This window comes from Camelus bactrianus, chromosome 11 (genome assembly GCF_048773025.1).
Source record: "Camelus bactrianus isolate YW-2024 breed Bactrian camel chromosome 11, ASM4877302v1, whole genome shotgun sequence".
In the NCBI taxonomy this organism is placed as follows: Eukaryota; Metazoa; Chordata; class Mammalia; order Artiodactyla; family Camelidae; genus Camelus; species Camelus bactrianus.
In genome coordinates this window covers 25,198,370-25,224,642 of record NC_133549.1, presented here as the reverse complement: position 1 = coordinate 25,224,642, position 26,273 = coordinate 25,198,370, and the positions used below count along the sequence as shown (strand labels likewise).

General features: G+C 37.9%; 1 protein-coding gene and 1 non-coding gene across 14 annotated transcripts in view; both read right to left on the bottom strand.

Moving 5' to 3' along the window:
* Positions 1 to 26,273, bottom strand: part of ATE1 (arginyltransferase 1) — a 171,868-nt gene that overhangs the window by 52,135 nt on the left and 93,460 nt on the right. Inside the window, exon 11 of one of the 13 annotated variants that reach the window (XM_074373520.1) lies at positions 6,146 to 6,214. The exons of the other annotated variants lie outside the window; for them this stretch is intronic. Coding sequence (XP_074229621.1) covers positions 6,161 to 6,214 — 54 coding nt within the window. The 3' untranslated portion in view covers positions 6,146 to 6,160. Of the gene's footprint in view, positions 1 to 6,145; positions 6,215 to 26,273 lie in introns of those variants that run through there. 13 annotated transcript variants of the gene reach the window in all.
* On the bottom strand, positions 6,440 to 6,603 carry LOC123612786 (U1 spliceosomal RNA). Its single transcript, XR_006720068.1, has one exon. It is a non-coding gene; the product is annotated as a U1 spliceosomal RNA (small nuclear RNA).

Here is a 26,273-nt window from a genome sequence, read left to right as displayed (position 1 = left end):
TTCACAACGTTCTTTTAAGGCAATATTTGCTTATAACAATGGGTCAGATATTTTATTCTTAACTGTTTTGTTTTTTGTTGTGGGGGGAATTTTACTTACTTATTTGTTTGTTTGTTTGTTTTTAGAGGAGGTACTGGGAATCAAACCCAGGACCTTGTGCATGCTATGCATGGGCTCTACCACTTGAGCATGCTATGCATGGGCTCTACCACTTGAGCTATACCGTCCCCCTCTATTATTAACTCTTTAAATAATCAGGTTATCTCACTGAAAAACCATAAATGTACACATTTAAACTTTTGATCTGATCGTCTGAAATCCAATTTTTAGATTAGGTTAAAAACATTCTTTTTCTTCTAAGTACAGGCTTATTTCAGTGCTTCAAATATTGTCTCAAGCCATCAAAGAATGCAAAGAATCTTATGAAATAAACCACTTTGAAATGTTATGTTTTCTAAACTTAGCTAGTAGAGGGTTAAGCGACCAAAGTGCTTCTAGTTCAATTTAAAGTCGCCATCACTCAAATGAAAAGCGCAGGGGCTTGAAAGCTGCCCTGCCTTTCCAGCTAGTGTAAGAAAATGAGAAAAGTCTGTATTAAGAATGTAATTACTTAAGGATTTGGACATACTTTCCCGTGGTCAGAAGGAAAAATATTTAATCAACCTCTAAGCACACTCGTTCATATTGGAACAATGAGGTGAAAGCAGATTAGTCCCTTCCTAGGGTGCCGACTTTCTGTAAATAAGAAGAAATCTGGGTTACCACAGACTTCTTAAGTACTCAAAATTTTGAAAATGTAATTGGTCCGACAGGGCTTATCTTATAATTGTTTAGACATTCCTTCAATTTGATCTGCACCTTAGAAGATGAGCTCTAGATTCCACACACCCCCACCCCAGTCTCAAAAGAAAAAAGAAAACCCCAGTGAAATCTCACCAAGCAAGGGCACCTACTCCGAGAGGGGCAGCTACAGAGATGACGACGTAGTTCAAGACAAGACGCCTGGGAAGGGTCAAAACTACTGCTTAAAAAGCCTAAACACAGAGGAGGGAATGCGTGCTTTTCATTATTAATTAAACACGTCTGGTGAGGGATAACTACTCAATTCAAAGTCCTCAAAGAGAAGTAAGTTCAGCAAATTCTGTGATCGACAACTTCACCAGTGTTACAACTTCTGTAGCTGTTTACAAACTGGAATTGTTTTAGAATTGGAAAACAAAACAAAACAAAAAACAAACAAAATGCCTCTACATTTTGAGTTGTCACAGAGGAATGAACATTCTACTCAGAGTATAACTATACTATTCAATGACTTTATCTTCTTTAGAGAAAACCACTTAGATTGGCCATAAAACACCAATTATACCATACCTCCATCATGGGGGGAAAAAAGAAAAAAGTTAAATATGGTCTAATATTTCAATCTACTACACTAGGCTGTCACAGATTACAATTTGAAATGCCAAAGTTAAATCTAAAACACGAGGGGAAAAAATCCTAGCTCCTGCTCCATTTCTCTTAAAAAATAACTGCTTCTTCTGGAAGAGGAGATCATACAATTTTGGTTTTTGGTCAATGGAATGACCAGGCATTCTTTTCACTTCCATGCTTTAGACCATAATTTGAAGAATATTTTTATCATATTGATCTAATTTTCTACCCTATAAAAGATTTACAAAATAAATTTTACGTAGAATATCCTAGTTTAGAAAAATTTAACAGTCAGAATTTGACCAAAAAAATTACACTCATTTGACAGCCAAAGGTTAGACACATCTCACCATCACACCTTCCTGGAGAACAGTGGACACAGGTAGTTAAAGAGCATAGAAAAGGGGTGAGTATCTGGGAAAATTTGATTTCACAATCATTAACAATTTCAGCAAAGATATTTTGAAATAGATTAATATCCTTTACTTCTAATGAAAACAAAGCCAACAACAAGAGGAGACTTTCCCTCAGTTAAGGTATAACTAGTTAGAAATCTGAATTTTCAAAGGCAAAGGCTGTATTAACTGGACGGAGAACGAGCAAAAAACATGGTTCCAGCAAGCCTTAACAGTCAATTTTTTTACAGCATTTTTATTGACATGTAATTCATATACCATAAAACTCACCTTCCAAAGTGAACAGCTCAGTTTTTAGGGTATTTGTAAGGTTGTACAGTCACCAGCACTACCTAATTCCACAACATTTTCATCATCCCAAATGAAACTCTGTACCCATTGGCAGTTGTTCCCCATCCCCTCTCCCCACAGGCCCCTGGCAACCACTAAACCTACTGACAATTCACTTTACAACAGAGGATTTGTCTGCATGCCCATCCTTCCTATCCGAGGCAGCGAACAAGCCACAACACAGCGCAGGGAGCCCTCCATGATGCGGCATTCCTTACCTTTCTGGTCTGTTTTCTACCACTTTCCTCCTCCTCCATCACACCACCCTGGCCACGCAGGCTTCCATGCTATCCCTGGAACACTTCAGGCCTGCTCCCACCTCAGGGCTTCTCACTGACTGTTCTGTCTTCTGGTCTTACGGATATTCCCATGACCAACTCCCATCATCCGCTTTTAAGTTTTTGCTCAATTGCCACCTTCTCAATAAAGCCCACCTACCCTCCCAGCTGTTTTTCTTCCACAGGGCTTTTAACATCCTTGTTAACTTACTTCTTTATTACAGCTGTAGGAAACTCTGAGAAACAATGTCGGGTCAGAGATTTAGTCTAATTTGTTCACTGATGTATCCCAAAACCTGCTCCAGGTTACAGCTGGATGAAGCAATGACTCCAGTATACCCCGTCCATCCCTTTTCTCTTTCCTTCTCTAAACACAGTGGATGTTACTTTAATACGTTCTGGTTTGGCACATTAACATGACACAGAAGAACCAATCAATATTTGCTGAATTTGTATGTTTTCACTGTATAAGACTAGTTTAGTTCTCAACCTTTGGGAAAACAATAGAAGTGTGAGAACATTATCATGGCAGAGTCTATAAAAGTTCCTGAAATTAAAAAGCGGTTCCATACTCAAGAAGGTTAGAAACTACTGGTTCAAGTCAATTTAGTGTTTTCCCCAAAACTTGAAAATATTTTTCCTTAGTTCACTGGCATACACTTTCCTTTAAAGAAAAGCATAGCTTTTCATGTTAAGTTTCACTTTAAGAAAAGAAGGGGGAAATGTGACTCGAGAAAAGGCATCTTCATCTGTCCAGAGTGGAGTAGTGTCACTTTGGTTGGTAATGACGATACCAGTAATAATGAGCTCTTCCTGTGATTGTTAAGAACATAACCCTCGTAACGCTTCTGCATATCATCTGGGTTAATTTTTTTTAATCTGGGTTATATCTTATAATGACTTTCTATACCTAAATTTTAAAATAGTCAACAATTCTTTAAAGCATTTTCAGATAAATTCCAAAACGCTTAAAAATCACAACAGTTTAACACGCACGGAGACTCTACCCAGCATGGAGGAGGACAAGGTGAACCGAGCCGGGGAAGGGGAGGCAGCCAGCGGTAAACACAGGGTGAGGGCACGAGTGCGTGGGAAGCACCGAGAAGCTGAGCACAAGCTCAGCTCTGGCCACGACTCCGAGAAGAACAACAAGGACCGCAAACAAGCTGCTAGGGGACACAAAGGTAAAACACTCGCTTTCTCTGGAGATTTCTCAGAAGAGGTCCCCTCTACAGTGTCATAAAATCTGAGTAGCACCATGTTTGGGGGAAAAAGGTAGGCACTTACCAACAGCAAATGGAGGGAGATCCAAGACCTACACAGACCATGTCTCCCCTCTGAGTTCCTAAATACACGTCTGTCGAAACTCCACCCAATGAGAAATGAAATGAAAAACAACTGTTTCATCTCTACAGACAGTATGTGGTCCTGTGTCTGGTGCGGGGAAGCTTCAAAAATCAATGTATTATTTGCTTTACTTTCAAAATGTTAACATTAGGTTAGTCATAAAGAGTAACTCCATCTTCTCCCAAACAATGCCAATTTCCATAAATTCAAATTTATTACCAGTAGGTATCTTTCTTCTTCATACAGAATGATGTGCTCAAAGCAACTTTCAAATTCATGAATGGATCCTACTGTAACCTGGTATTATCTAGAGAAATAATATGAAACACATGGTTTTAAAATTGCATTCTGGTTCCTTTTATCTCTTTTTATTGTCTTAGATTCTTATAGAAGTACTTTTTACAACTGAATGTACAACTGATTGAAAGTAAGAGAAACACTCATCATTCACATTATAATGGAAAAATTCCCTGTAACAATCCTGAAGAAAGCAATAAAATTACTAAACACCATTTTTAAAACAAATTCACGTTAACATGTCCATTCTTTGATTACAGTAATCCAGAAATACATGATTTTAATTTCTAAAGGGCTTTAACATCTTTTAAAAATCTTTTTTTTTTCCTTTGTAAAGACACATGTGAACCCCTATGCATTCAGGACTACACATACAACATATAAAAATCCTCTCTGAATATTACATATTTCTTTGTATAAGTTTAAAAAACATGTAAATGAGAAGTTATTTCTTTAATTAAAGTTAAAGAATTTGAGGCTGTTCTTTTTCTTAGGGAAAAAATCAGAATAGTAAAGAAACGCTTTCATATGACATTCACCCAAGTTAGCATTCTTGGCTTTTAATTGGAAACATCTGGGGATGGGCTTGGCCGATTGCAATAAAATTGAAGTTACCAATTCACACCCTGCCATTTTGAGGGTATTTTGTTTTTACAGTTTTCAAATTAAAACCAAACGGACTTTCCTTTGAACTCCGGTCCTGAAGCAAAGATCTTTATGAGATTTCACTCTCAAGAATACTTTATAAATATTTTGAAAAATAGGAAGGATTTCATGAGTACTTGAGGATAACACCAGCAGAATTTGTTTTGAAAGTTCAAGTTAAATTAAAATGTAAGAACACTAGAAAGGCAATATTATTTAAACACACACACACACACACACACACACACACACACACACACACACACACAGTGAACACCAGTAGCACTGAACAAAACAGAAAGATTAACTAGACATTTAAGTCTTTTATCAGGTAAAGTTGTTATCAGTATCCCATTTTTCCACAATAAACCTATTGATTTTACTAAAACCAATTGCTTAAAGAGAGGCTCTAACGCTACATAAACAAAAACAGCTCAAAATAATCCATTAGAGTGGGTTGTACCTCCAGAGAAAGTGAGTAAGAATAGGGCTTATTAAATCCAGTCTTTTCCCTGAAAGACAACACCAATGGAATCCCATCCACAAAGTACTACAGCAGACCCCTTGCTCCCTGATTTCATTACATAAACAGAGATTGACTTTATCAGTCCCCAGGAGAGTGCTTGAGAAGTAACTCTAGCTGCCCTGTTTTCAGAAACTGTGTTTGGATTGTGCCACGCTCAGTTGGCGAGGTGAGCTGAGACCAGTGAAGACAAAGGGCCTAAACATCTGAATCCATTTGTGTTCCCCAAATTCTGAAAGCCAACAGATGTACTCCATGTGCTCCAAGGCTAAGCTTTGAAAATTTAAAAATACATATTTTTTCCACTGACAAACAGAAAGTGATGGTATTCTGTGTTTCTTTAATTAAAATCCAAGGGTTCGCAAAGGCTCCAGGACTTACTTTAAATCTTCCTTAAGACTGGGCTATTTATTTTACTATAAGCAAATAATAGAGAATAAAGATTCTAATTCAGTTTTAATCACAATCTTTGCTTTTATTTTGGAAACCCTGGGTTAATCTTTTTCTTCTAGAAAATACAAAGAAAGCTTGTGAAGAAAAGATTCAGGGAGTCAACTTACAGCCCAAATTTAATTTCAAACTGAAGGGTCATAAGTTGAAAAGGATGAAGGGGAAAAAAAAAAAAAAGAAATAGAATGAAAGATGAAGACAAAGACAGTAATGCAGGAAAAAATAAAAAAGTAAAATTCAAAGCTTCTTTAATTCCTGTTAAAGATTAAATATTCGTATGGATATTCACATTTATGTGTTTGTATGAATGTGTATATTAAATTTGGCCTTCACCACATTGGTAAGAAGAATCAATCCACGTGTTTGCTTTTTTAGACTATTGCTTGGAGAATAGCACTTAGAATCACAGGTTCTGCCAGTACCACAAATGAAGTCATCCTTACCTAGACAACAGTGAGAAGGGCTGATTCCAAGTTCTTCCTCTTGAATCCAACCTCCTACTTCAACAGGGAGAAATGACTGTAAATTCTCTATTGAAAACCCTTTACTGACTCTCCCCTCAGTAAAGTAGGACAACCCTTTTTAAAGCAAAAAAAATTTTATAGACCTTTATAAGATAGTATAATTTTAGTTACAGATGATGAAAAATTACACAAGATAAAAACCCACTACAAATTCATTAATGCTTTTTAATTTTTTTTAATTTAATTAATTTTTTTTGTTAGGGGAGAGTGAGAACGCAGTCCCCCACTACCACAAATTATACAGTTGAGTTTCCCACATTTGGGGAAATCACAGAGGTCAGCACATCCCAAGCTCAATGGATGAGACTCGCCCTGGGAAATCAACCTTTGTGATCACAGTATCTCCCCTGCCAGGTAAGTATCACTAATGCTTTTAATGAGTTTGGATTTTACTAATCACAAGAGAATCTATACATGTTTGTAGAATAACAGTACCGTACTCACATGTTTATTAGTCTGTGTGCACACTCTGCATATGGATTCACAAACTTCCTATGAACGCTCCACAGTTTAGAGGTACCAAGTATCGGGAGCATAAGGCACGAGGTCTGCATTCAGACTACTCTCGCACCCCCTAGCACACTCACCGGGGCACGCACATCTAGGCACAGGCTCTTTTGCCTGGGGTGCTTCCCATTTGGTCTTAACGCCTACTATACTTTTGAAATCAAACCTAAATGCTGCCTACTCTTTCTTTACCAAGCTCTCCTTGGACTCTGCTTCACCACCAACTGAGCTCTCACTCCTGCAGTCAACAGTAATTATGAAATGCCTACCACGTCGGGCTGCCTGCTAAGGTCTGGGGCATGCCACAGAGAACAGTAACACTGCCAGTTTCAGCTCTCAGGGACCTTCTGGTCTAGAAGGGGAAACAATTTGAAGGAAATAATCATACAGAAACATATTACTACAAAGCATGGCAGATACTATGAAGAAAAAGCACACTACATAGTACAAGAAGGAAATCTAATTTAGATCGGGAGGGTCAGAGTTGGCATCTTTTGGGGATATCTGGGCTTCTGCAGAAATCTATCCACAACTTTGTACAATCTGCTGGAGTCATCTGTTCACAGGCTGCGCTTCTTCTGCACCAACCTCCTCTCCTCGCCCCACAATCCCAACTTGGCCTTTTGTAAGAGCTGGGAGGACATCACTTCTTTGCATTTCCTGTGTCTCTGTAGTGCTCCTTCTAAGGACTGAGTTCTCAAAAGATACTTATTGAATATTTATTGAATTAAACTGTCAAATCATATTCCCTAAAAATAGAGAATCAGATCATTTTAAAACTAGAAGGGCCTTAGACCTCCCTAGTTAATATCCAGTTTCATCTTCACATTTAAAAGGCTGGGAAGCAATTAAAAGTTGCTAATTGGCCTTAGCAACTTAAGGCCAATTACTGATAAAACCAAAATCAGAAGCTCAGTCTCAATATTCTTTTTCTGTTAAAATTCCCAAGCTAAAACCAGACATAAGTATGAATACCTAAAGTGTGTCAGCAACATCCAATGTTCCTGTTTACAAAAATTTGTCTAATTAAAATTATTTAGGATGTGGACCCTCTAGAAATATATTACTGGCTTTAATTTTCAACATTCTTTTTTAAGTTGATATGCCCTGAGTCAAACAAATGCTAAAAACATTTCATGACAAATCCATAGCTTTAATAAAGTCAGTAAGCTGTCTCTGATTGATCGTGTCTCTAACTAGAGCTATTATTTTTTTTCCAGTAAACATTTTTCAATGCCTAAAACCCTTAATCGTAAAAGTCTGTTTAATTACACCCTTGAGGCAAATAAGAAGTTAGCCATAACCTCATATTTATCCCAGGGGTGTGATCTTTGGTAATCATTCCTTTTTTTCTGCCTGATGGAAAATTCATCACAAATGACTTAAATGCTTCAAGTTTAAGGATAACCTTTTTCCCCTCAACAGTGTAGCAGTAGGAGTCCTGGTAGAATTTACATCCTATCCCCTTGGATGTCATCAGTATTCAGTGTCTCTGCAAGGAAGGGCTTGGTAGAAGGTTAATGTAACAGCTTTGTGCAGTGCAGGCTGCAAAGATGCCTAATACATTATTTCCTTCCTTTCTAAAGGATCAGTTATGTAATTATGAAGACTACACTATTTAAACAGTTATTCACAGGGTAAGCAAATCAAGTCCACTCACAGAATTTCAGGTAAATTACTGAGACAAATTTATTATGTCACAAACACCAAATAATCTTGGATGACAACCTGAGAAATCTTCCTTTTTCATTCCTTCTAAGATATCCAGGCTAAAATATCATATTGGTCCAAACCCAATTAACCAAATTATTAGAATGGAATTTAGAGTTACAAAGATCCTAAGGATCATAGTAACATTAGTGTCCCTGTAATGTTTTAATCTTATCCATTTTTTAGCCCATTAAAAAAACCGCATATGCACCAAACACACAAGAAAAATCTTCATGATGTGAGGATTTTTAATATTTTTGTATGGTTTGAAAGTGTTATTTAGAACTTATTTTAAAAATACACATATCTTGAAATTTAAAATATAGGAAAGGAAGTTTACAATGGCTACATCATTAAAATAAAGTTCTATAGTGGTATTTATCTTTGCTTTACACAAAAAAGTATATTATCCTAAAAATTTAAGCAACCAATCATCACCTTTCTATCCAATAACAGTTTGGAGAAATCAAAACAGCATAATTATCCTGTCAGTTTATTACATCAAACTCTCTTGAACTTGTATAAATAAAATTGAAGCTGAAATCTACAACTTCCAGATGTTGGAAAGTCTAATCTTGAGAAGTTACTGTTATGCAGAGCCTAAAACTATGGCATCTATATGATTCTGAACCTAAAATTGTGGATCCCTGAGGATGTTTGGAAGTGATGGATCTACAGGCCACCTGCAGGCCTGTGGTGATGTAGCATCTGCGTGATACACTGCAGGACACAGCACCAACTCCAGCAATGACTCAGACCCATGAGCTCACAGGTCTAAAGATACTTCACCTGTTTCAACCCACTGCAGTTATCCTCTGTGATGTTCAAATTGTCCATATTCTGCCCAGTGGGAGTCAATTTAAGCTGGCTCCAGAGAGCTTCCGACACAACCCTGGTTATTTATGATAGCTTCTATGCTTCCTAACTTTATCTTCATGTAGACTGTTTATTAAAGAAAATTTAAGTACCCTCAAACTTTACTACGTGTTTTAAAGCAATGGATTTGAAAATCTATTAATAAATTAAGCCTTCACCCAGTTATCAAACTTTATAGTCTTGGGGAACAGTATAATCTATGAGAATCTGAGTCTGCTTCCTGTAGTAACAGCGTGAAGCACTTACAAGATGACTATTAAGAATCACACAAGACAGAATTAAACGTAAGTTTCCAAAGCACTTTTAAAAAATATGAAGCCTTAACTGAAGGGCATGTAAAAAAAAAATCTAAAAACTAGAATAAATCAAATGCATTGGGAGAAAAAAGGAAATTAATTATAATTTCAAATCACATTTGAATAAAATAACTAGGTAAACAAATGTTTTTCTTTCTATAGTTTGAAGTCACTCATTTTTAGTAAAGATTATGTCTACCTATAATTAAATAACTAATTTTGGTATTATAAGGCATGGTGATTATCCCCATTTTACAGATAAAGATATGGAAGCTTAGAAAGTCTGTACAAATAATAAGGCATGAAACCAAGACCTGGACTCAGTGATTTCATCTTTGGGAACTTGATCTTAACTCTGCTTTCTCCTGATAAGGTGGTAATTAATATTTAAATTATATGAGGAAATATATTTATAGCCCAACTTTCAACAGCATTTCATTAAAGGAATGCATAAATATTTAAATTTTAAATGTCTGCAAACAACTGGAATTATGAAATATGTTTTTAAAGCCCTATGCCCAGAAGAAGTTGTGAAAAAGAAAAAGATTCTACCATTGTGTAAAAGACTGTGGGAACAGCTGTACACAGTCTCAAAGTATAGACTCACAGATTACTTACTAATGGCAAAGGAAAAAAAGCAGCTCTACAGTGGAGAAACCTGGTAGATTCCACATGAATTAATAAGTGAGCAAATTTATCACTGCCTACAATGGGACAAACTGACTTCAGGGGACTCCAGATGTGATGTCTGGAGATTGACACAGCATCACCGAGGTAATATTCTAACCAAGAAGGTTTTGTCTGAACAAAATTATGAAGAGGAGGACTGCAGCTAAGATGGGAGAGTAAAAAGGCCCTGAACTCACCTTGTCTTCCAAGCACACCAAAATCACAACTATCTGCAGAATAACCATCAATGAAAAAGCCTGGAACCTATCAACAAAGGTCTTCCACAGGTAAAGACACAAAGGAAGAACCACAATGAGATAGGCAGGAGGGGCAGACTCGCAATAAAATCAAATCTCATACCCACCCCTACCCCCCCCGGGGGGGGGGGCGACCCACAGACACGAGAAAAATTGTATCGCTGAGGTTCTCCCACAGAAGCAAGAGTTCTGGGCCCCACGTCAGGCTCCCTAGCCTGGGGTCCGCACCAGGAAACTGACCCCCAGAGCATCTGGCTTTGAAGGCCAGCAGGGCTTTATTGCAGGAGCCCCACAGAACTAGGGGAAACAGAGAATTCACTCTTAACGGTACACATAAAGTATCACACGCACCATGACACAGGGCAAAAGCAGTAATGTGACAGAAGCCTGGGCTGGGCCTCCTGCTGGTCTTGGAGAGACTCCTGGAGAGGTGGGAGGCAACTGCGGCTCACCCTGCGGACACAGACACTGGGGGAGGACACAATGGGGAACATTTGGCCACATGAAAATCACTCCTGCAGTGGCTAGCATATTGGACCATTAGCTCCAAGCCCTGGCCCCAGCCAACAGCCTGCAGAGAACAGTGCTGGGACGCCTCAGGCCAACAACCAACTGGGTGGGGACAAGAGCCCCACAAATCTGCAGACAGGCCGCTTAAAGACTAAGGTGCCCACAGCCACCTCTGGGCTCACCCCTAGGCACAGTCCAGCCCACCAGAGGGCCAAGACCCAGCTCTACGCACGACTGGACAGGCACCGGCCCCTCCCACCAGGAAGCTAGACCAGACCTCCAGACCAGCCTTACACACCAGGGGACAGACACCAGGAGCAAGAAAACTATGATCCCACAATGCAGGCCAGACTCCATCCTGGGACCAGCTGGGCCCTGGCCTGGCCCGGCCCACTAGCAGGTAATCTGTGGGATACCCCAGACCCATACCCAACTGTGTCAGGAACCAACTCCCCCTCAATGATCTGAAACGCACTCTGGAATCCCTGGGCCCTGTAACCAGACTTCAGGAAACAGCTCTGCCTGCCAGTAGACCAGCACTAACCCCAGGATCTGGCTTCACCAGCCCGTGGGTGGGCAACAGCCCCAGAGTCTTTGGGACCCTGACTCTGCCCATTAGTGAGGCAGCAGTAGCCTCAGGGGCCCCCTAGGATTCCACAACCAGTCACATGCGACCAGGCCCCGCTAAACATCAGCCAGCAGCATCTGCCCGAGGCAGGGCCTGGCAACCAACAAGACTAGGGACCTACCAGACCATCCATGTAATTAACCCATTACAACAGAAGCACCCACGTAGCCCCAGAGCATATAGCTTGGGTGACGACAGGAGAGTGCACTGCTGGGATGCTCAGCATGCCTCCTACAGATGATCACTTTGCCAAGGTCAAGAAACACAACTCACCTACCACATGTATAAAATTACAAATAGCAACTTAGATAAAATGAGGTGGCAAAGGAGTAAGTTTCAGACAAAAGAACAAGATAAAGCCCCTGAAGAAGAACTAAGTAAAGTGGAGACAGGCAATCTACCCAAGAAAGAGTTCAGAGTAATAATCGTAAAGATGGTCAAAGAGCTTGCGAGAAGAATGGATACACCGAGCAAGAAGTTAGAAGTTTTTAATAGAGTTAGAAAATACAAAGAACAACCACACAGAAATGAAGAATACAATAACTGAAAAATATACTAAGGAAACAATAGAAGACTAAATGCTTCAGAAGAACAGATGAGTGAGCTGGAAGACGAGTGTAGTGGAAATCACTGCCACCTAACAGAAAAAAGAATGAAAAGAAATGAAGACAGTTTAAGAGACCTCTGGGACAACATAAAGCACATTAACATTTGCATTACAGGGGTCCCAGAAAGAGAAGAGAGAGATAAAGAGCCCGAGAAAATATCTGAAGAGATTAACAGCTGAAAAACTTCCCTAACCTGGAAAGGAAAGTAGTCACTCAAGTCCAGGAAGTGGAGAGTCCCATACAAAATCGATACAAAAAAGAACACACCATAACACATTGTAATCAAAATGACAAAAATTAAAGATAAAGAGAAAATACTAAAAGCATCAAGGGAAAGCAACAGATGACATACAAGGGAACTCCCATAAGACTATCAGCTGACTTTTCAGCAGAAACTCTGTAGGTCAGAAAGGAGTGGTGCAATACATTTAAAGTGACGAAAGGAAAAAACCTACAACCAAGAATACTCTACCCAGCAAGGGTCTCATTCAGATTTGATGGAGAAATCAAAAGCTTTAGAGACAAGCAAAAGCTAAAAGAATTCAGCACCACCAAACCAGCTTCACAACAAATATTAAAGGAACTTTTCTAGGTAAAAAACAAAAGGCCATAACTAGAAACAAGAAAATTACAGAATGAAAAAGCTTACCTGTAAAGGCAAATATACAGTAAAGGTAGGTTGTCATCTATAAGCAAAGCTGGCAGAGAGGTTAAAAGACAAACGCAGTAAAATCATCTGCATCCACGGTAAGTGGTTCAGGGATACACAAAACAATTAGACGTAATGGTATCAAAACCAGTGATCATGAGGGGAGGAGAGTACAAATACAGGGTACTTAAAATGCATTTGAAATTAAGAGATCAGCAACTTAAAATAATCACAGATATAGACTATTATACAAAAACCTCAAGATCACTGCAAACCAAACATCTATCCACCAAACAAAAAAAAGAAAAAGGAATCCAAACATAACACTAAAGATAGTCATCAAATCACAAAAGAACAAAAGAAGAGGAGGAAAGAACAGACTTACAAAAACAAATTCAAAACAATTAACAAAATGGCAATAAGAGCATATTTATCAATAATTACCTTAAATGTAAGTGGACAAATGCCCCAACCAAAAGACACATACTGGCTAAATGGATACAGAAACAAGACCCACAATCTGCTGCCTAAAAGAGACTCACTTCAGACCTAGAGACACAGAGACTGAAAGTGAGAGGATGGAAAAACGTATTCCATGCATATGAAATAAAAAGAAAGCTGAAGTAGCAGTACTTGTATCAGACAAAACAGACTTCAAAATAAAGACTGTTACAAGAGACAAAGGAGGACACTACATAATGATCAAGGGATCAATCCAAGAAGATACAACAATTGTAAATATATAGGCACCCAACATAGGAGTACCTCAATAAACAAGGCAACTGGTAACAGACATAAAAGGAATCATCAACAGTAGCACAATAATAGCAGGGACCTTAACACCCCTATGAGATCAATGGACAGATCATCCAGAGAAAATAAGTAAGGAAACACAGGCCTTAAATAACACATTAGGCCAGGTGGACTTAATTGATATTTATAGAGCATTCCACCCCAAAGTAACAAAATACACATTCTTTTCAAGTGCGTGTGGAACATTCTCCAGGAAAGATCACGTTAGGCCATAAAACAAGCCTCAGTAAACTTAAGAAAACTGACACCAAATCAAACATTTTTTCCAACCACAACGCTATGAGACTAAAAATCAACTACAAGAAAAATGCAAAAAACACAAACACATGGTGGCTAAACAATATGTTACTAAATAACAAATGGATCGCTGAAGAAATCAAAAAGGAAAACAAAAAATACTTAGAAATGAAAATAAAAACACAATGATCCAGAATCTATCAGATGCAGCAAAAGTATTTCTAAGAGGGAAGTTCACAGTAATAAAAGCTTACCTTAGGAAACAAGAAAAACCTCAAATAAACAGTGTAACCTTACAACTAAATCAACTATAGAAAGACAAATAAAATCCAAAGTCAGTAGAAGGAAAGAAATCATAAAGATCAGAGCAGAAATAAATGAAATAGAGACAAGAAAAAATAAAAAAGATCAATGAAACTAAAAGCTGGTTCTTTGAAAATATAAACAAAATTGATAAACCTCTAGCCAGATTCATCAAGAAAAAAAGGGAGAAGGCCCAAATCAATAAAATCAGAAATGAAAAAGGAGAAGTCACAACCAACACCACAAAAATACAAATTATTGTTAAGAGGCTACTATGCAGATCTACACACCAATAAAATGGACAACATGGAAGAAATAAAGGTACAATCTCCCAAGACTGAACTAGGAAGAAACAGAAAATATGAACAGACCAATTACCAGTACTGAAATTGAAACAGTAATTTAAAAACTCCTAACAAACAAAAGTCCAGGCAGGGCCAAATGGCTTCACAGTGAATTCTAACAAATGTTTAGAGAAGAGTTAATACCTATCTTTCTGAAACTATTCCAAAAAATTGCAGAGGAAGGAACACTTTCGAACTCATTCTATGAGGCCACCATCACCTTGATACTAACACCAGACAGAAATATTACAAAAAAAAAAAAAATTACAGGACAATATCCCTAATGGACATAGATACAAAAATCCTCAACAAAATTCTAGCAAACTGACTCCAACAATACATTAAAAGGATCATACACCACGATCAAGTGGGGTTTTACCCAGGGATGCAAGGACTTTTCAAAATCCACGAATCAATCAATGTGATACACCATATTAACAAACTGAAGAAGAAAAGCCATATATGATCATCTCAATAGATGCAGGAAAAGCTTTTGACAAAATTCAACATTGATTTATGATAAAAACTCTGCAGAAAGTGGGGACAGAGAGAACATATCTTAACATAATAAAGGCCATGTATGACAAACCCACAGCTAACACCATACTTAATGGTGAAAAGCTGAAAGCATTTCCTCTAAGATCAGGAACAAGACAAAGATGCCCACTTTCGCCACTTTAATTTAACACAGTTTTCAAAGTCCAAGCTACAGCAATCAAAGAAGAAAAAGAAATAAAAGGAATCAAAACTGCAAGAGAAGAAGTAAAACTTTCACTGTTTGCAAATGACATGATACTATACACAGAAAATCCTAAAGACACTACCAGAAAACTACCAGAGCTCATCAATGAATTCGGTAAAGCTGCAGGATAAAAAATTAATACACAGAAGTCTGTTGCATTTCTATACCTTTAACAACGAAATATCAGACACAGAAATTAAGGAAACAATCCCATTTACCACTGCATCAAAAAGAATAAAATACTTAGGAATAAACCTACATAAGGAGGCAGAAGATCTGTACTTCAAAAATTATAAGACACTGATAAAAGAAACTGAAGATGACATTAACAGATGGCAAGATATACTGTGTTCTTGGATTGGAAGAATCAGTATTATTAAAATGGCCATACTACTCAAGGCATTATACAGATTCAGTGCAATCCCTAACAAATTAGCAATAGTATTTTTCACAGAACTGAAACAAAAAAATTTTAACTTTGTATGGAAACACAAAAGACCCCAAATAGCCAAAATAATCTTAAGAAACAAGAATAGAGCTAGAGGAATCATGCTCTGACTTCAGACTATACTACAGAGCTACAGTAATCAAAAGTGTGGTACTAGCACAAAAACAGACATATTGATCAACGGAACAAGATAGAAAGCCCAGAAATAAACACATGCATTTAAACAACAAGGATCTACTGTACAGCACAGGGAACTCTATTCAATATCTTGTAATAACCCATAATGGAAAAGAATCTGAAAAAGAATATATACATGTAACTGAATCACTTTGCTGTACACCTGAAACAGTGTAAATCAACTATACTTCAATTTAAAAAAATAAAATAATGTTAAGTATGAGAACAACCTTGCTTTAGGAGATCCATACTAAAGCACTTAGGATGAAACGTCATGATCTCTGAAACTTACTTTCAACTGGTTTAGTAGGAAGAAAACACACACATACATAAAATTATATTTGCACACATACAAAGAGAGACAACAAATGTAGCAAGATGTTAATGACTCTAGGTGAAGGTACATGGGTGTTCAATGTACTAGTCTTTCAAGTTTTCTGTAGGTTTGAAATTTTCAAAATTTGGGGAAAAAATCAGATTCAATAAATATATACTTCTCTCTACCATACATCTGTGCTCCTACAGTATTCTGTTGCTTTTTTTATAGAACTTACACATTTCATTCTGCAGGATAGTTTTTGCAAATGTTTATCCTGTCCAAAGGCTCCTTGCAGACATGACCTGTGTCTCATTCATCACCATCTAGAGTAACTTACTCTATGTGCCTCACTTACTAGCAGGCCTAGCAAATGCTGGCTGAATTAAATATTTGCTTTTTCCAAGATACCACCATATGGGTGACAAATAAATGGCTTTTAACAATACTGTAAAGCACTCACAACAGACTTATTTCATGACTGATTAAACCATACTATATAATCCTTCACACTTACAGTAATTTTTAAACTGCTGAGTGTCTGGAAAGTTAAATAAAAAAGAAAGGAAAAGTAAACAAAGATAATCAACCAACCATCATTATATTTAGTCTCTAAGCCACTATGGATTAACTCATAGTTTATTACCTCATATAGTGTAAGTTTTTTTAAAAAACAATCCTCTTTATTTGGGTTTTTTTTTTGGGGGGGGGTAATTAGGTTTATTTTTAATGGAGTTACTGGGGATTGAACCCAGGACCTCGTGCACACTAACACACACTATACCACTGAGCTATACCCTCTCCCCTAGTATAAGCTTAAATTTATGTAGATAAAAGTTCATTTTAAAATTTGAATCCCAGGTTGGTAATATGCATTCTACAGACATCAGGACAATTTTATCACTGAACTTCACATAGCAAATTGTTCTGATAGTTGGGTTTTCTAATTGTAGGAGAACGGCTATAATGTGCTGGATGATGAAGATGACAACGATGTTAACTCAGATGTGGAGAGGCTGGACCAGCAGGGGAGTAAACTAAACTAGGTCAGCGGCATACCGCGGAACAGGGGTCCGCAAACCATGGCCACAGGCTGAACTGGGTCTGCCGTTCACTGGCCCACAACCTAAGAATGGTTTTTATATTTTTTTAATGGTTGAAAATAAATCAAAAGAAGAGTAATACTTTGTGACATGTGAAAATTATATGACATTCAAAGTTCAATGTCCATAAATGAAAGTTTTACTGGAGCACAGCCATGCCCATTTGTTTACATATCTCCTATGGCTGCTTTCACTACAACAGCAGACCATATGGCCTGTAAACCTAAAATATTTACAATTTGGTCCTTTACAGAATGACTGCCAGGGAGAGAAATATCAATTTCCAGTAGACAACAAGGACTCATAGGTGTGTTTATTTTGTGATTTTCATGGGGCTCTACATTTTGTTGCACTTTTCTATATGTATAGCAGGCCTCAATAAAATGGTTTCTTTAAAAAAAATTATTATGAATTTAGGATGTAATAAAGAGATAACATTCTCATAATGTTTCCAAAATTAAACATGTAAAACAGTGATTTTTTAAAAAGTCATAAGAATCAGGGTTTGATTTGTGACAGAGTCCAGACTATGGCTGGCCAGATATGCAAATTACAAAAATCAACCTGAGCGAGGCATTTAGAGGTGGTTCCAGAAAACTAAAAACAGCCCAAGCAAATAACAGTAACAGCAGGACGCGGCTCAAGTAACAGACACATCAACATACACTAGGGTTTGAGAACAAGATTCCAGGATCTAAGAGGACTGGAGGATGAGGCAAAATAATATGGCTTTGACTTAACCCTTACGTGGCAACTATGGAAGCCCACAAGCACAAAGCCATGTTCAGTGACTCTCAAATCCTATTAATATGGAGAGATTGAAGGCCTGTAAATTACATGACAATATTTATTTGCTAGACCTATTTAATCACAATTTGATTATTTTCAAGCAAAGAAAATATCTATAAATACTATAGAGTAATTTACAGCAAAAGCAGTCTTATCCAGAGTGAACAGGACTAGTAATGGTAGGTTAAGTGAAAATGCTCATTACAGTGTTTGTGTGACAAAATTCACACAAACACACATACAAACTTTTAACACTTTAAGTTAAAATATATACCTGCACATTCATTAGCCATTCATTGATTTAGGACCAAGTCTTTTCTCTGAAGGTGCATCACTGTGACTTTGGTTACTGGTTCTTTAAAGTGCAGTGAGAACTTACTTACGGAAGTGGGGACTCTTTCAAGATTTTTATGGATTTTTATTTTACCCCAAACTCTTTGTTATCTCATCCACAACTAATTCAGCAGCAATTTTCTGACTCATCTCTGAGTCTACCCAAAGCATTCAAATTAGGTTTAATGCAAATAACTTTTTTAAAAACATCTTTCATCAGTTTACTTAATATTTAATTAAGCTGCACCATTACAATAACAAGTAAAATTGGCATAAAAAACTTATGAAAACAGACATGCATGTACACTAAAGTGCAGCCTACCAGCCATAAGTCTTCTGACTGCCATGGGCACTGTGTGTGTTTTACAGAAGGAATGGAAGGGCATCAGCAGATAAACTGAACATAAGGAACAGATTCAAGGCAGTGGGCAGGGAGAAGCCAGAGCCCCGGCTGTTAGAGCAGGTCACAGTGCTGAGCTACCACAGCCCAGTTACAGGGCTCTTACGTTAGGGGCTGAGGGCAAAAGCTGAAAATGTACACCTGCAGGAAGATTAGGTGACCCTACTTAGGTGTTGAAAGCAAGAAGTGGAATAAAGTCAGGCCAGAGCCACTGCTGCACTGTAGACGGCCCAAGAAAATAAAGCTGAAGAGGGGGAAAAGAACACAAATGGCAAAAGACAGTTATCTACTTTCATATTGTTGGAGGTATTCCTCATTTTTCTTGCCAAACTGTCCTCTTAAGAGAACTAAAGTTAAAAACGAACTTTTATTTCCTTTATTACAACAGGGGCTGACATCACTGAGTTATTCAACTTTCCTTATAATCCTCCTGAGGACTTGCAAACTAAGGCTGGGAAGTACTGAAAGAACAAAAGTAACCTTTCACTACTTCAACTTGAAATTAAAATAGCCACAAGACATCAGCACTAATGACTCCTAAAAGGTAGTATAAAATTTATCAGTATCTAAATAAATCCAAAAAACTGTAGGAAAAGAAATAAACTTACACTTCATCAGTGTATAAGAACTAAAGGCAGTCAAGCTAAGTGACTAATCAGTGTAAAATTTTAGGAGAGACAGAAAAATTTAAAAAGAAAATCAGCTGGTTTATTTTTCATAAAACAGGAGACACCCGTTGTTATACTCCTGTGTACGTTTACTAGTCTAATTTTCAGTAGCTTCTAATGTATAGTGCTGCTCTGCTCTTCGTGGAAGATGTCCCAAATGTATAGACACACAATACGGATGGATTCCTCACCTCCAGCATGAATGTGCAAAAGGGTAAATTCTGTGACAGTCTCAAAAAGAAATATACCAAAAAATGCTTGCCGTGAGTTACTTATATAGCAAGAAGAAGTGGAAAGAACTTAAACACACAGTAATAGCTCGATAAATTATGGCACATTATAACATTTACAGTCACTTAGAATCAGGGGGTAATGAAAGATTTAAGAAAAATAGGAAAATACTTATGAAGAAAACAGAAAAAGGTAGGAAACAATATTGCATGTATCACCTAATAACTGTGAGGAAAAAAGAAATGCATGTATATTTACAAAACCCCAAAGGAAATACAGCAAAATGTCAGCTGTGATGAGCTCTGGGTGAGAGAGCTGCAGGCAATTTTTATTTTTAACATTCCTCTAATTTATCCCCTTTTCCACAAGAGGAATTATTTTTAAAATCAAAAAGAAAAAAAAAGGAAGAAAAGAATGGGGAAGGACAAACAGAAGAAGGAAACCCATGTCAAGGAAGGTAAATTCTGCAACAGCACAACTTATACCACCCAATCAACACTTGAACACTAAGTTCAAATAGTTAAGGAGCTCTTAGCTGTATTTTCAGAAATATTTACATATTTTACTTGTGAAAATTTAGCATGTCTGATCTTCAAGCAAGTCCACAATATTTAATAAAATGCAACAGCTCCTCTACCCCTTAGAGCTGGTAACCCAGAACATCATTTTCCCTTTCAAGTGGGAAATGAAAAACACACACACACATACCCCTACCTCAGTGGCCAAAAAGCACACCACCAAATTTAACAACCAAGTTTGCACACACATGTATATACTGTCAACTACATCACCATCCATTGTGAAAAACACACCCAGGCTTTTAAAATGTGAGAATAAGAAAAAAATGCATGTCTTACAATAGATGAAATCTGGACTGATACAGTCTGTGAGAACTCAAGAGTGTTTTTAAAATCTGCATGAAAGTCTTCACACTGGCAGTGTCCTAAAGGGAAGCAACATAGCAGGGCTTGGGCTTCAGCCTCAGTCTACCTGAATGTGAACACTCCGACATTAACTACTTGTACGTTAGTTACAGACTTCTATTCTATAAAATGGTGGGGAAAATAACACTTGTATCAGGTGGTTGTGAGAATTACCTGAGCTAATAATTACAAAACACATATTCTCCAAACACATCTGGCAAGTATTTTGCTTACTAAGCAAAAATTTTTGGACTAAAGAATCACTCAGTATAACCAACTTACTTTCAAATAGTTAAAAAAATTTGTGTGTGTTTTAAGTGTATAAATACACATATTCACGTATCTATGTAAATATGGGGGGAAGAGAGAAGAAGGTGAACCTGAGTGAAGGGTATTTGAGTATTCTTTGTATCATTTTTATTCCTGAGACTTTTCTGAAAGCTTGAAAATACTTCCAAATAAATCAAGTCTACCATTGGACTGTTAATCACAATACAATAACATGGAACTGAGCCCTCTGGTTTCACTGTCTCACTTAGAGTACTCACTGAGGGCCTCAGGCCATGTCTGGAAATGGCGAGTTTCCAAAGTGGAGCTGGATCAACAAAACTATCACTTCCCGAGCTCCAAAAACAAGTAAAACTGCTTGCTGGACTCTTATCTGAGACTCACTCACCAACCCTACTAACCTGACTCTAACAGAGCCTCTGGGACTGGGTTTATTAGCTTTAATCTGAATTAAAGCAATAAAAACACTTAGCATCTCTCTAGGATTCTGTATCCAAAAATATGAAAATATTTTTACCATTTTCAAGATGCCTTCCTTGTGAGCTAGGAGCAGTGCAGCTACACGGTGCTGTACTGGAATGTGAGACCTTGACTACAGAGGACAGAAATTTCCCTTTTATGAGCCTTACTCCAAATCCTTAACTGAAATACGCAGCTACAGTCTATGTGACTCCATGACAACAGCAGAGGCACACAAGCACCCACAGGGCATTCTCCAGTTTTTCCTCAGTTCACCCAAAAGTGATGGGAAGAGAATTAAAAAGTAAAAGAAAACCAATAAATGTTAACAAAGAAGGGAGAAATGGACCTTTTATCTTTTTTAAAAAAGGGTCCTTATTTTCCTAAGTCCCCTCTAAGTATTTATGATTCCTGGCCCATCAAGGCGGCTGTGTAGCACTTAAGAACTTTTACCACCTTGAAATTCAAAGGAAATGCAGCCAGTTAGTTAAATAAGTTGTATATTTTTTATTTTAATTTTCAACTTACTGTTTTGTCCCCTAAGAAAATTCTTAATGGAAAGAAAATTGACACAACATTGTAAACTGACCATATTTAAAATAAGGAAAAAAAAAAAAAGAAGAAGAATAAAAACTTTACCGGGGAATCAGTGAAAAAAGAAAATACACATTTTCTGTTTGATTTTCTATGACAACGCCCTTTCCCTTCTCTTTAATCCTTCATCATAATTTAGTTTGAAAAACAAGCTCAAAACTTTGCCTGGCCAAACATTCAGTAAGAAGCAGCAAACCTCTGGAAAAATTAAATTTAAATTAGACTTGGGTAGTTCCAAGTTACAAAAGCAACTATTCTATTTCCTAGGAAAAATTATAACTCATTATCACCACTACCTTGGTCTTAGTTTTCACGGCTTTAGGCTAGAACTGAGATGGTCCTCTCTCTGTCTCTAAGGTATGATGGTCATATATCTCCTTCATGCCAACAAAGATCTGTTTGTTGTCATTTTGTTCTTCAATTCTCAAGGAAGAAAATTCTCAACCTCACTAATCTGTTTCAGTGTGTTAAAACGTCAGATAATGTAATATTCTCTACCATCTGTTCACATTAATTTTTAAGTCAATGTTTTTTATGCCCAGACACAAACATGGTAAATCAACCACTTTTTTGAACCCTCCGTCACAATCCTATGGTTAACATCTTGGAAAAAGAAGATGGCATGTTCCACTGATAGGAAAAGAGTAAAAACTATTTACGATCTGGGATTTTATCAAGTCCTGTTATACAGAATATTTCACCAGTTCCTTCCCTCCTTATCCTCCATCTAACCTTAGGTGAGCATGTGGCTCATTTATATGGACACACCTTATGTAGGTACTGACCATAATACTCAGCAGCCAGGGAAATGGCACAGCTGTTGCCCTCTCTAGCACATCTATGCTGCTAACAGACATGTTTATCAGTTTGGCTCTTTGGATTAAAGAAACAAAGAAATTCACTCAGGTGCTCCACTAAGTGGCTAGTACTAATGGCAGAGGGGAACAGAACATTTTAGGGAAGAACATAAGAAAATGAGGGCACAAATATTACCCACGTAGGGTCAGGCTCCAGATAATCCCAGGCTATCCAGGAAGAGGAGGAAACCCAGGCCCAGATCATAATTCAAAAACCGACAAGTAGGTCTAACAAGTGGTTACCTGTCTCCCCTCAGAGCAGGAGACCGCAACCTGTATTTTCATCTGCTACTCACTGTGTCTGCTTCTGCTCCCCCACCATCTCATTACTTGCTATCTTTTGGTTCACAGACCCCTTTGAAAGCCAGATGAAAGAAATCCATGAACTCTATTCTCAAGATAAATGGGCATGTGTACAAAAGTTTGCCTACAATTTAAACTTTATGGACCTGTGTTTATGGAGCCCTAATCTAACTCTGAGCTTTTGTTACCATTCCCTGTGTAGCTCTCAGTGACGACTCCCACTAAATATTGATCCTCCCTGTAGTCTCAATCCACACTTCCTTAAAAGAGAGGATCTGAATGGCCTGGTCATCCACTATTCAGTGGGCAAAGCTTTAATGATGAGCCTTACTTGACCCTAGTCTACCGGAGATCGACCACCTTGGGGTCAGGTACCCATGCCTAGTCCAACTAATAGCAATTAAGATGGCAGGGTCACGTGGCACTAAACATGGTGACCTAAACTCCAAGGCTGCATTTCCTTTGGCAGAAACGATCAGAATAGCAATTTCCCTCAGAAAAGAAGTACAGGCATGGCACACACCTCAATGCAGTGGTCTCTGTGTGGGACAAACGGCAGAGAAAATGGGGACAAAGGATGCCCAAGGGCAGATGATGAGGTATCAGGAAGAAAAAGGAACTCCTGAGGACCAAGCCAAGAAATGTGGATTTAAGAGACCCGTGTGAGAGAATAAAACGATCCCCACACAATGCACCTCATGCTGGAATAGTTCCGTGGCTGAGGACGGCCACAGGCTGGAAGGCAGTGAGGCAACAACCAGAAAGGTCCTCTAGCCGTGGACACAGAGCTTCCTGTGCTTCTCAGTGTTGTCACTGTCAACCGACTGCTGAATATCCCAGATTATTATGCTCCTCAAGGTTGCTTCACTTTAGCTAATGCCACAAATGCAGACAATAAGGCTTTTGAAAGAAAGTGTCAAGTATGAAAACCTTACAGTTGCCTTATTTTTACAGAATGAGATATAAGAACCAAGAGAACACGTACAGATGTAAGAAGGAAAGAACACCTGAGCTGTGATGGGGGGTCCTGGAGCGGTGTGGGAAAGGTGGAAATTGGCTTCATTCTCTCATCAACACCAAGGTAGAATACTAGGCAAGACAAACAATAAACACATACACACACGTGCTTTTCTAAAACAGCTTAGGTCCAAATGGGCTAGATTAAAGCACACGAGTATAGGATGTGCCAAACATCCCTGTGCCACTAAAGCTGAAGGAGTCTAACCTCCCATCCTGAAACATATGCCAACACTGTGTTCTCTCTGTACTAAAAAAGATGAACTCAATTAGCTGCTAGGGAAAGAATAATTCAATTCACTTGGTTATTATGAAGCTGCCAAATTTCTTTCTATTTCTACAAAGCAAGGAAAACAGAATGATTTATAAATACTAAAGACAGACCCTACCACTCACATCGGAACTAGAAAAACAAAGCAACACATTTTGGAAAATTTAGCTTTATTTGTTGTTTCTGCTGCTCCTTCTATGAGACCTCAAGATTCGCTAGATATATCTCATTGTACAGAAACATTACATTACCTTTAAGCCGACATGAAGGCCACATATAAGCCCCCAAAGAAAATTTAAGACAGTCCTGGGGTCATCAATACGTTTATGACCGCACAGGGTCATGAATTAAGACACAGGAAACCTCTCTCTGGTGTGTCATAACGGGATAGTTTATTTCAAGATTGTTATGGTGAACCCAAAATTAATCTTTCTGGCAGTTCCTTCTTGACAGCAGTAGTCAAATTACACACGGTAACTCAGCAACTGTAAAGCCCTACTGACTTCAATGGCAAAAAGCTAACTCTTTAAATAGGGTTTCTCTAACCTCAGCACTACTGATATTTTGGGCCAAAGAATCTTCATTGCAGGGACCATGCACTGAAGAATGTTTAGCAGCATCTCTGGCCTCTTCCGACTAGATGCCAGCAGCACGCACACACACCCTCTTCTCCCATCACCTCAGTTGCGACAATCAAAAGGGTCTCCAGAAATGAGATAGGATGGGGATAAGGACAAAACTGCCCCTAAGAGAGAACCATTACTTGGGGACAAGCGGGAACCAGATCTCACAGTGAGAAGCCCCCTTCATTGCCCCTCTACAGCCAATATGTGAGATCATGAAACAAATCAATGCTAGTTAAAACAGTATTTAGACTGTACATTCATATTACACAATTATCAAAATTTATAATCATACTCCCTAGAAAAAAATTTATACTATATTCTGTTATTTCAAGGGTTTTACATAATAAACTTTATTCAGTTAGATACATTTTTAGATCAACCTATTTAAAAATAAAATGCTATTCAAATATAAACCACATAAAATATTATACAGGACTATCATTTTAGAATTACAAATGTTCTAAATTATTTGCAGTGCTTTTTCAATTTGAAGAAAAAGGCAAATGCAAGAGTATCTTCAGTGTTCGTCTGACAATTGAAACAAAACAACTTTCTCATTATTCTAAAAGTAAACAATTGTTATAAACTTATCTTTGATTAATACTGCCAAAACTATACAAAGGTCTATGCTGTAGAAATGCCAAATGACGTCACTTTACTTGGTGCAAATATGTACTTTCCCTCTAACCAGTAATCCAATTACTCATTGTTCTTGATCTCCCTCCAACCATTCAAAGATTTATTGAATATTTACTGTAAATCAGGGGTTGTTGCTACAGTAAGTAATAAATGAGCTCAAGCTCCATCTTCGAAGGAGCTTCGAGTCTAAAGAGACTGACGGATATGAAAACAAGTAGTTGTAATACAGTGCAGTAAGTGTCAGGTATCAACATGTAAGCTGCGATGGAAACGTACACTTACACACAGGAGAGTCAGGCAAGGTTTCAGAGTGGAGCAAACCTGAGATGAATCTTGCCAGAGAAAAGGAATAAAGAGAGGATATTATTATGTTCTAATATGAGGGATAGGGAAGGTCTTCATAAAGCATGATACAGAAGCCAGAAGCCATTGCCTGCAGGA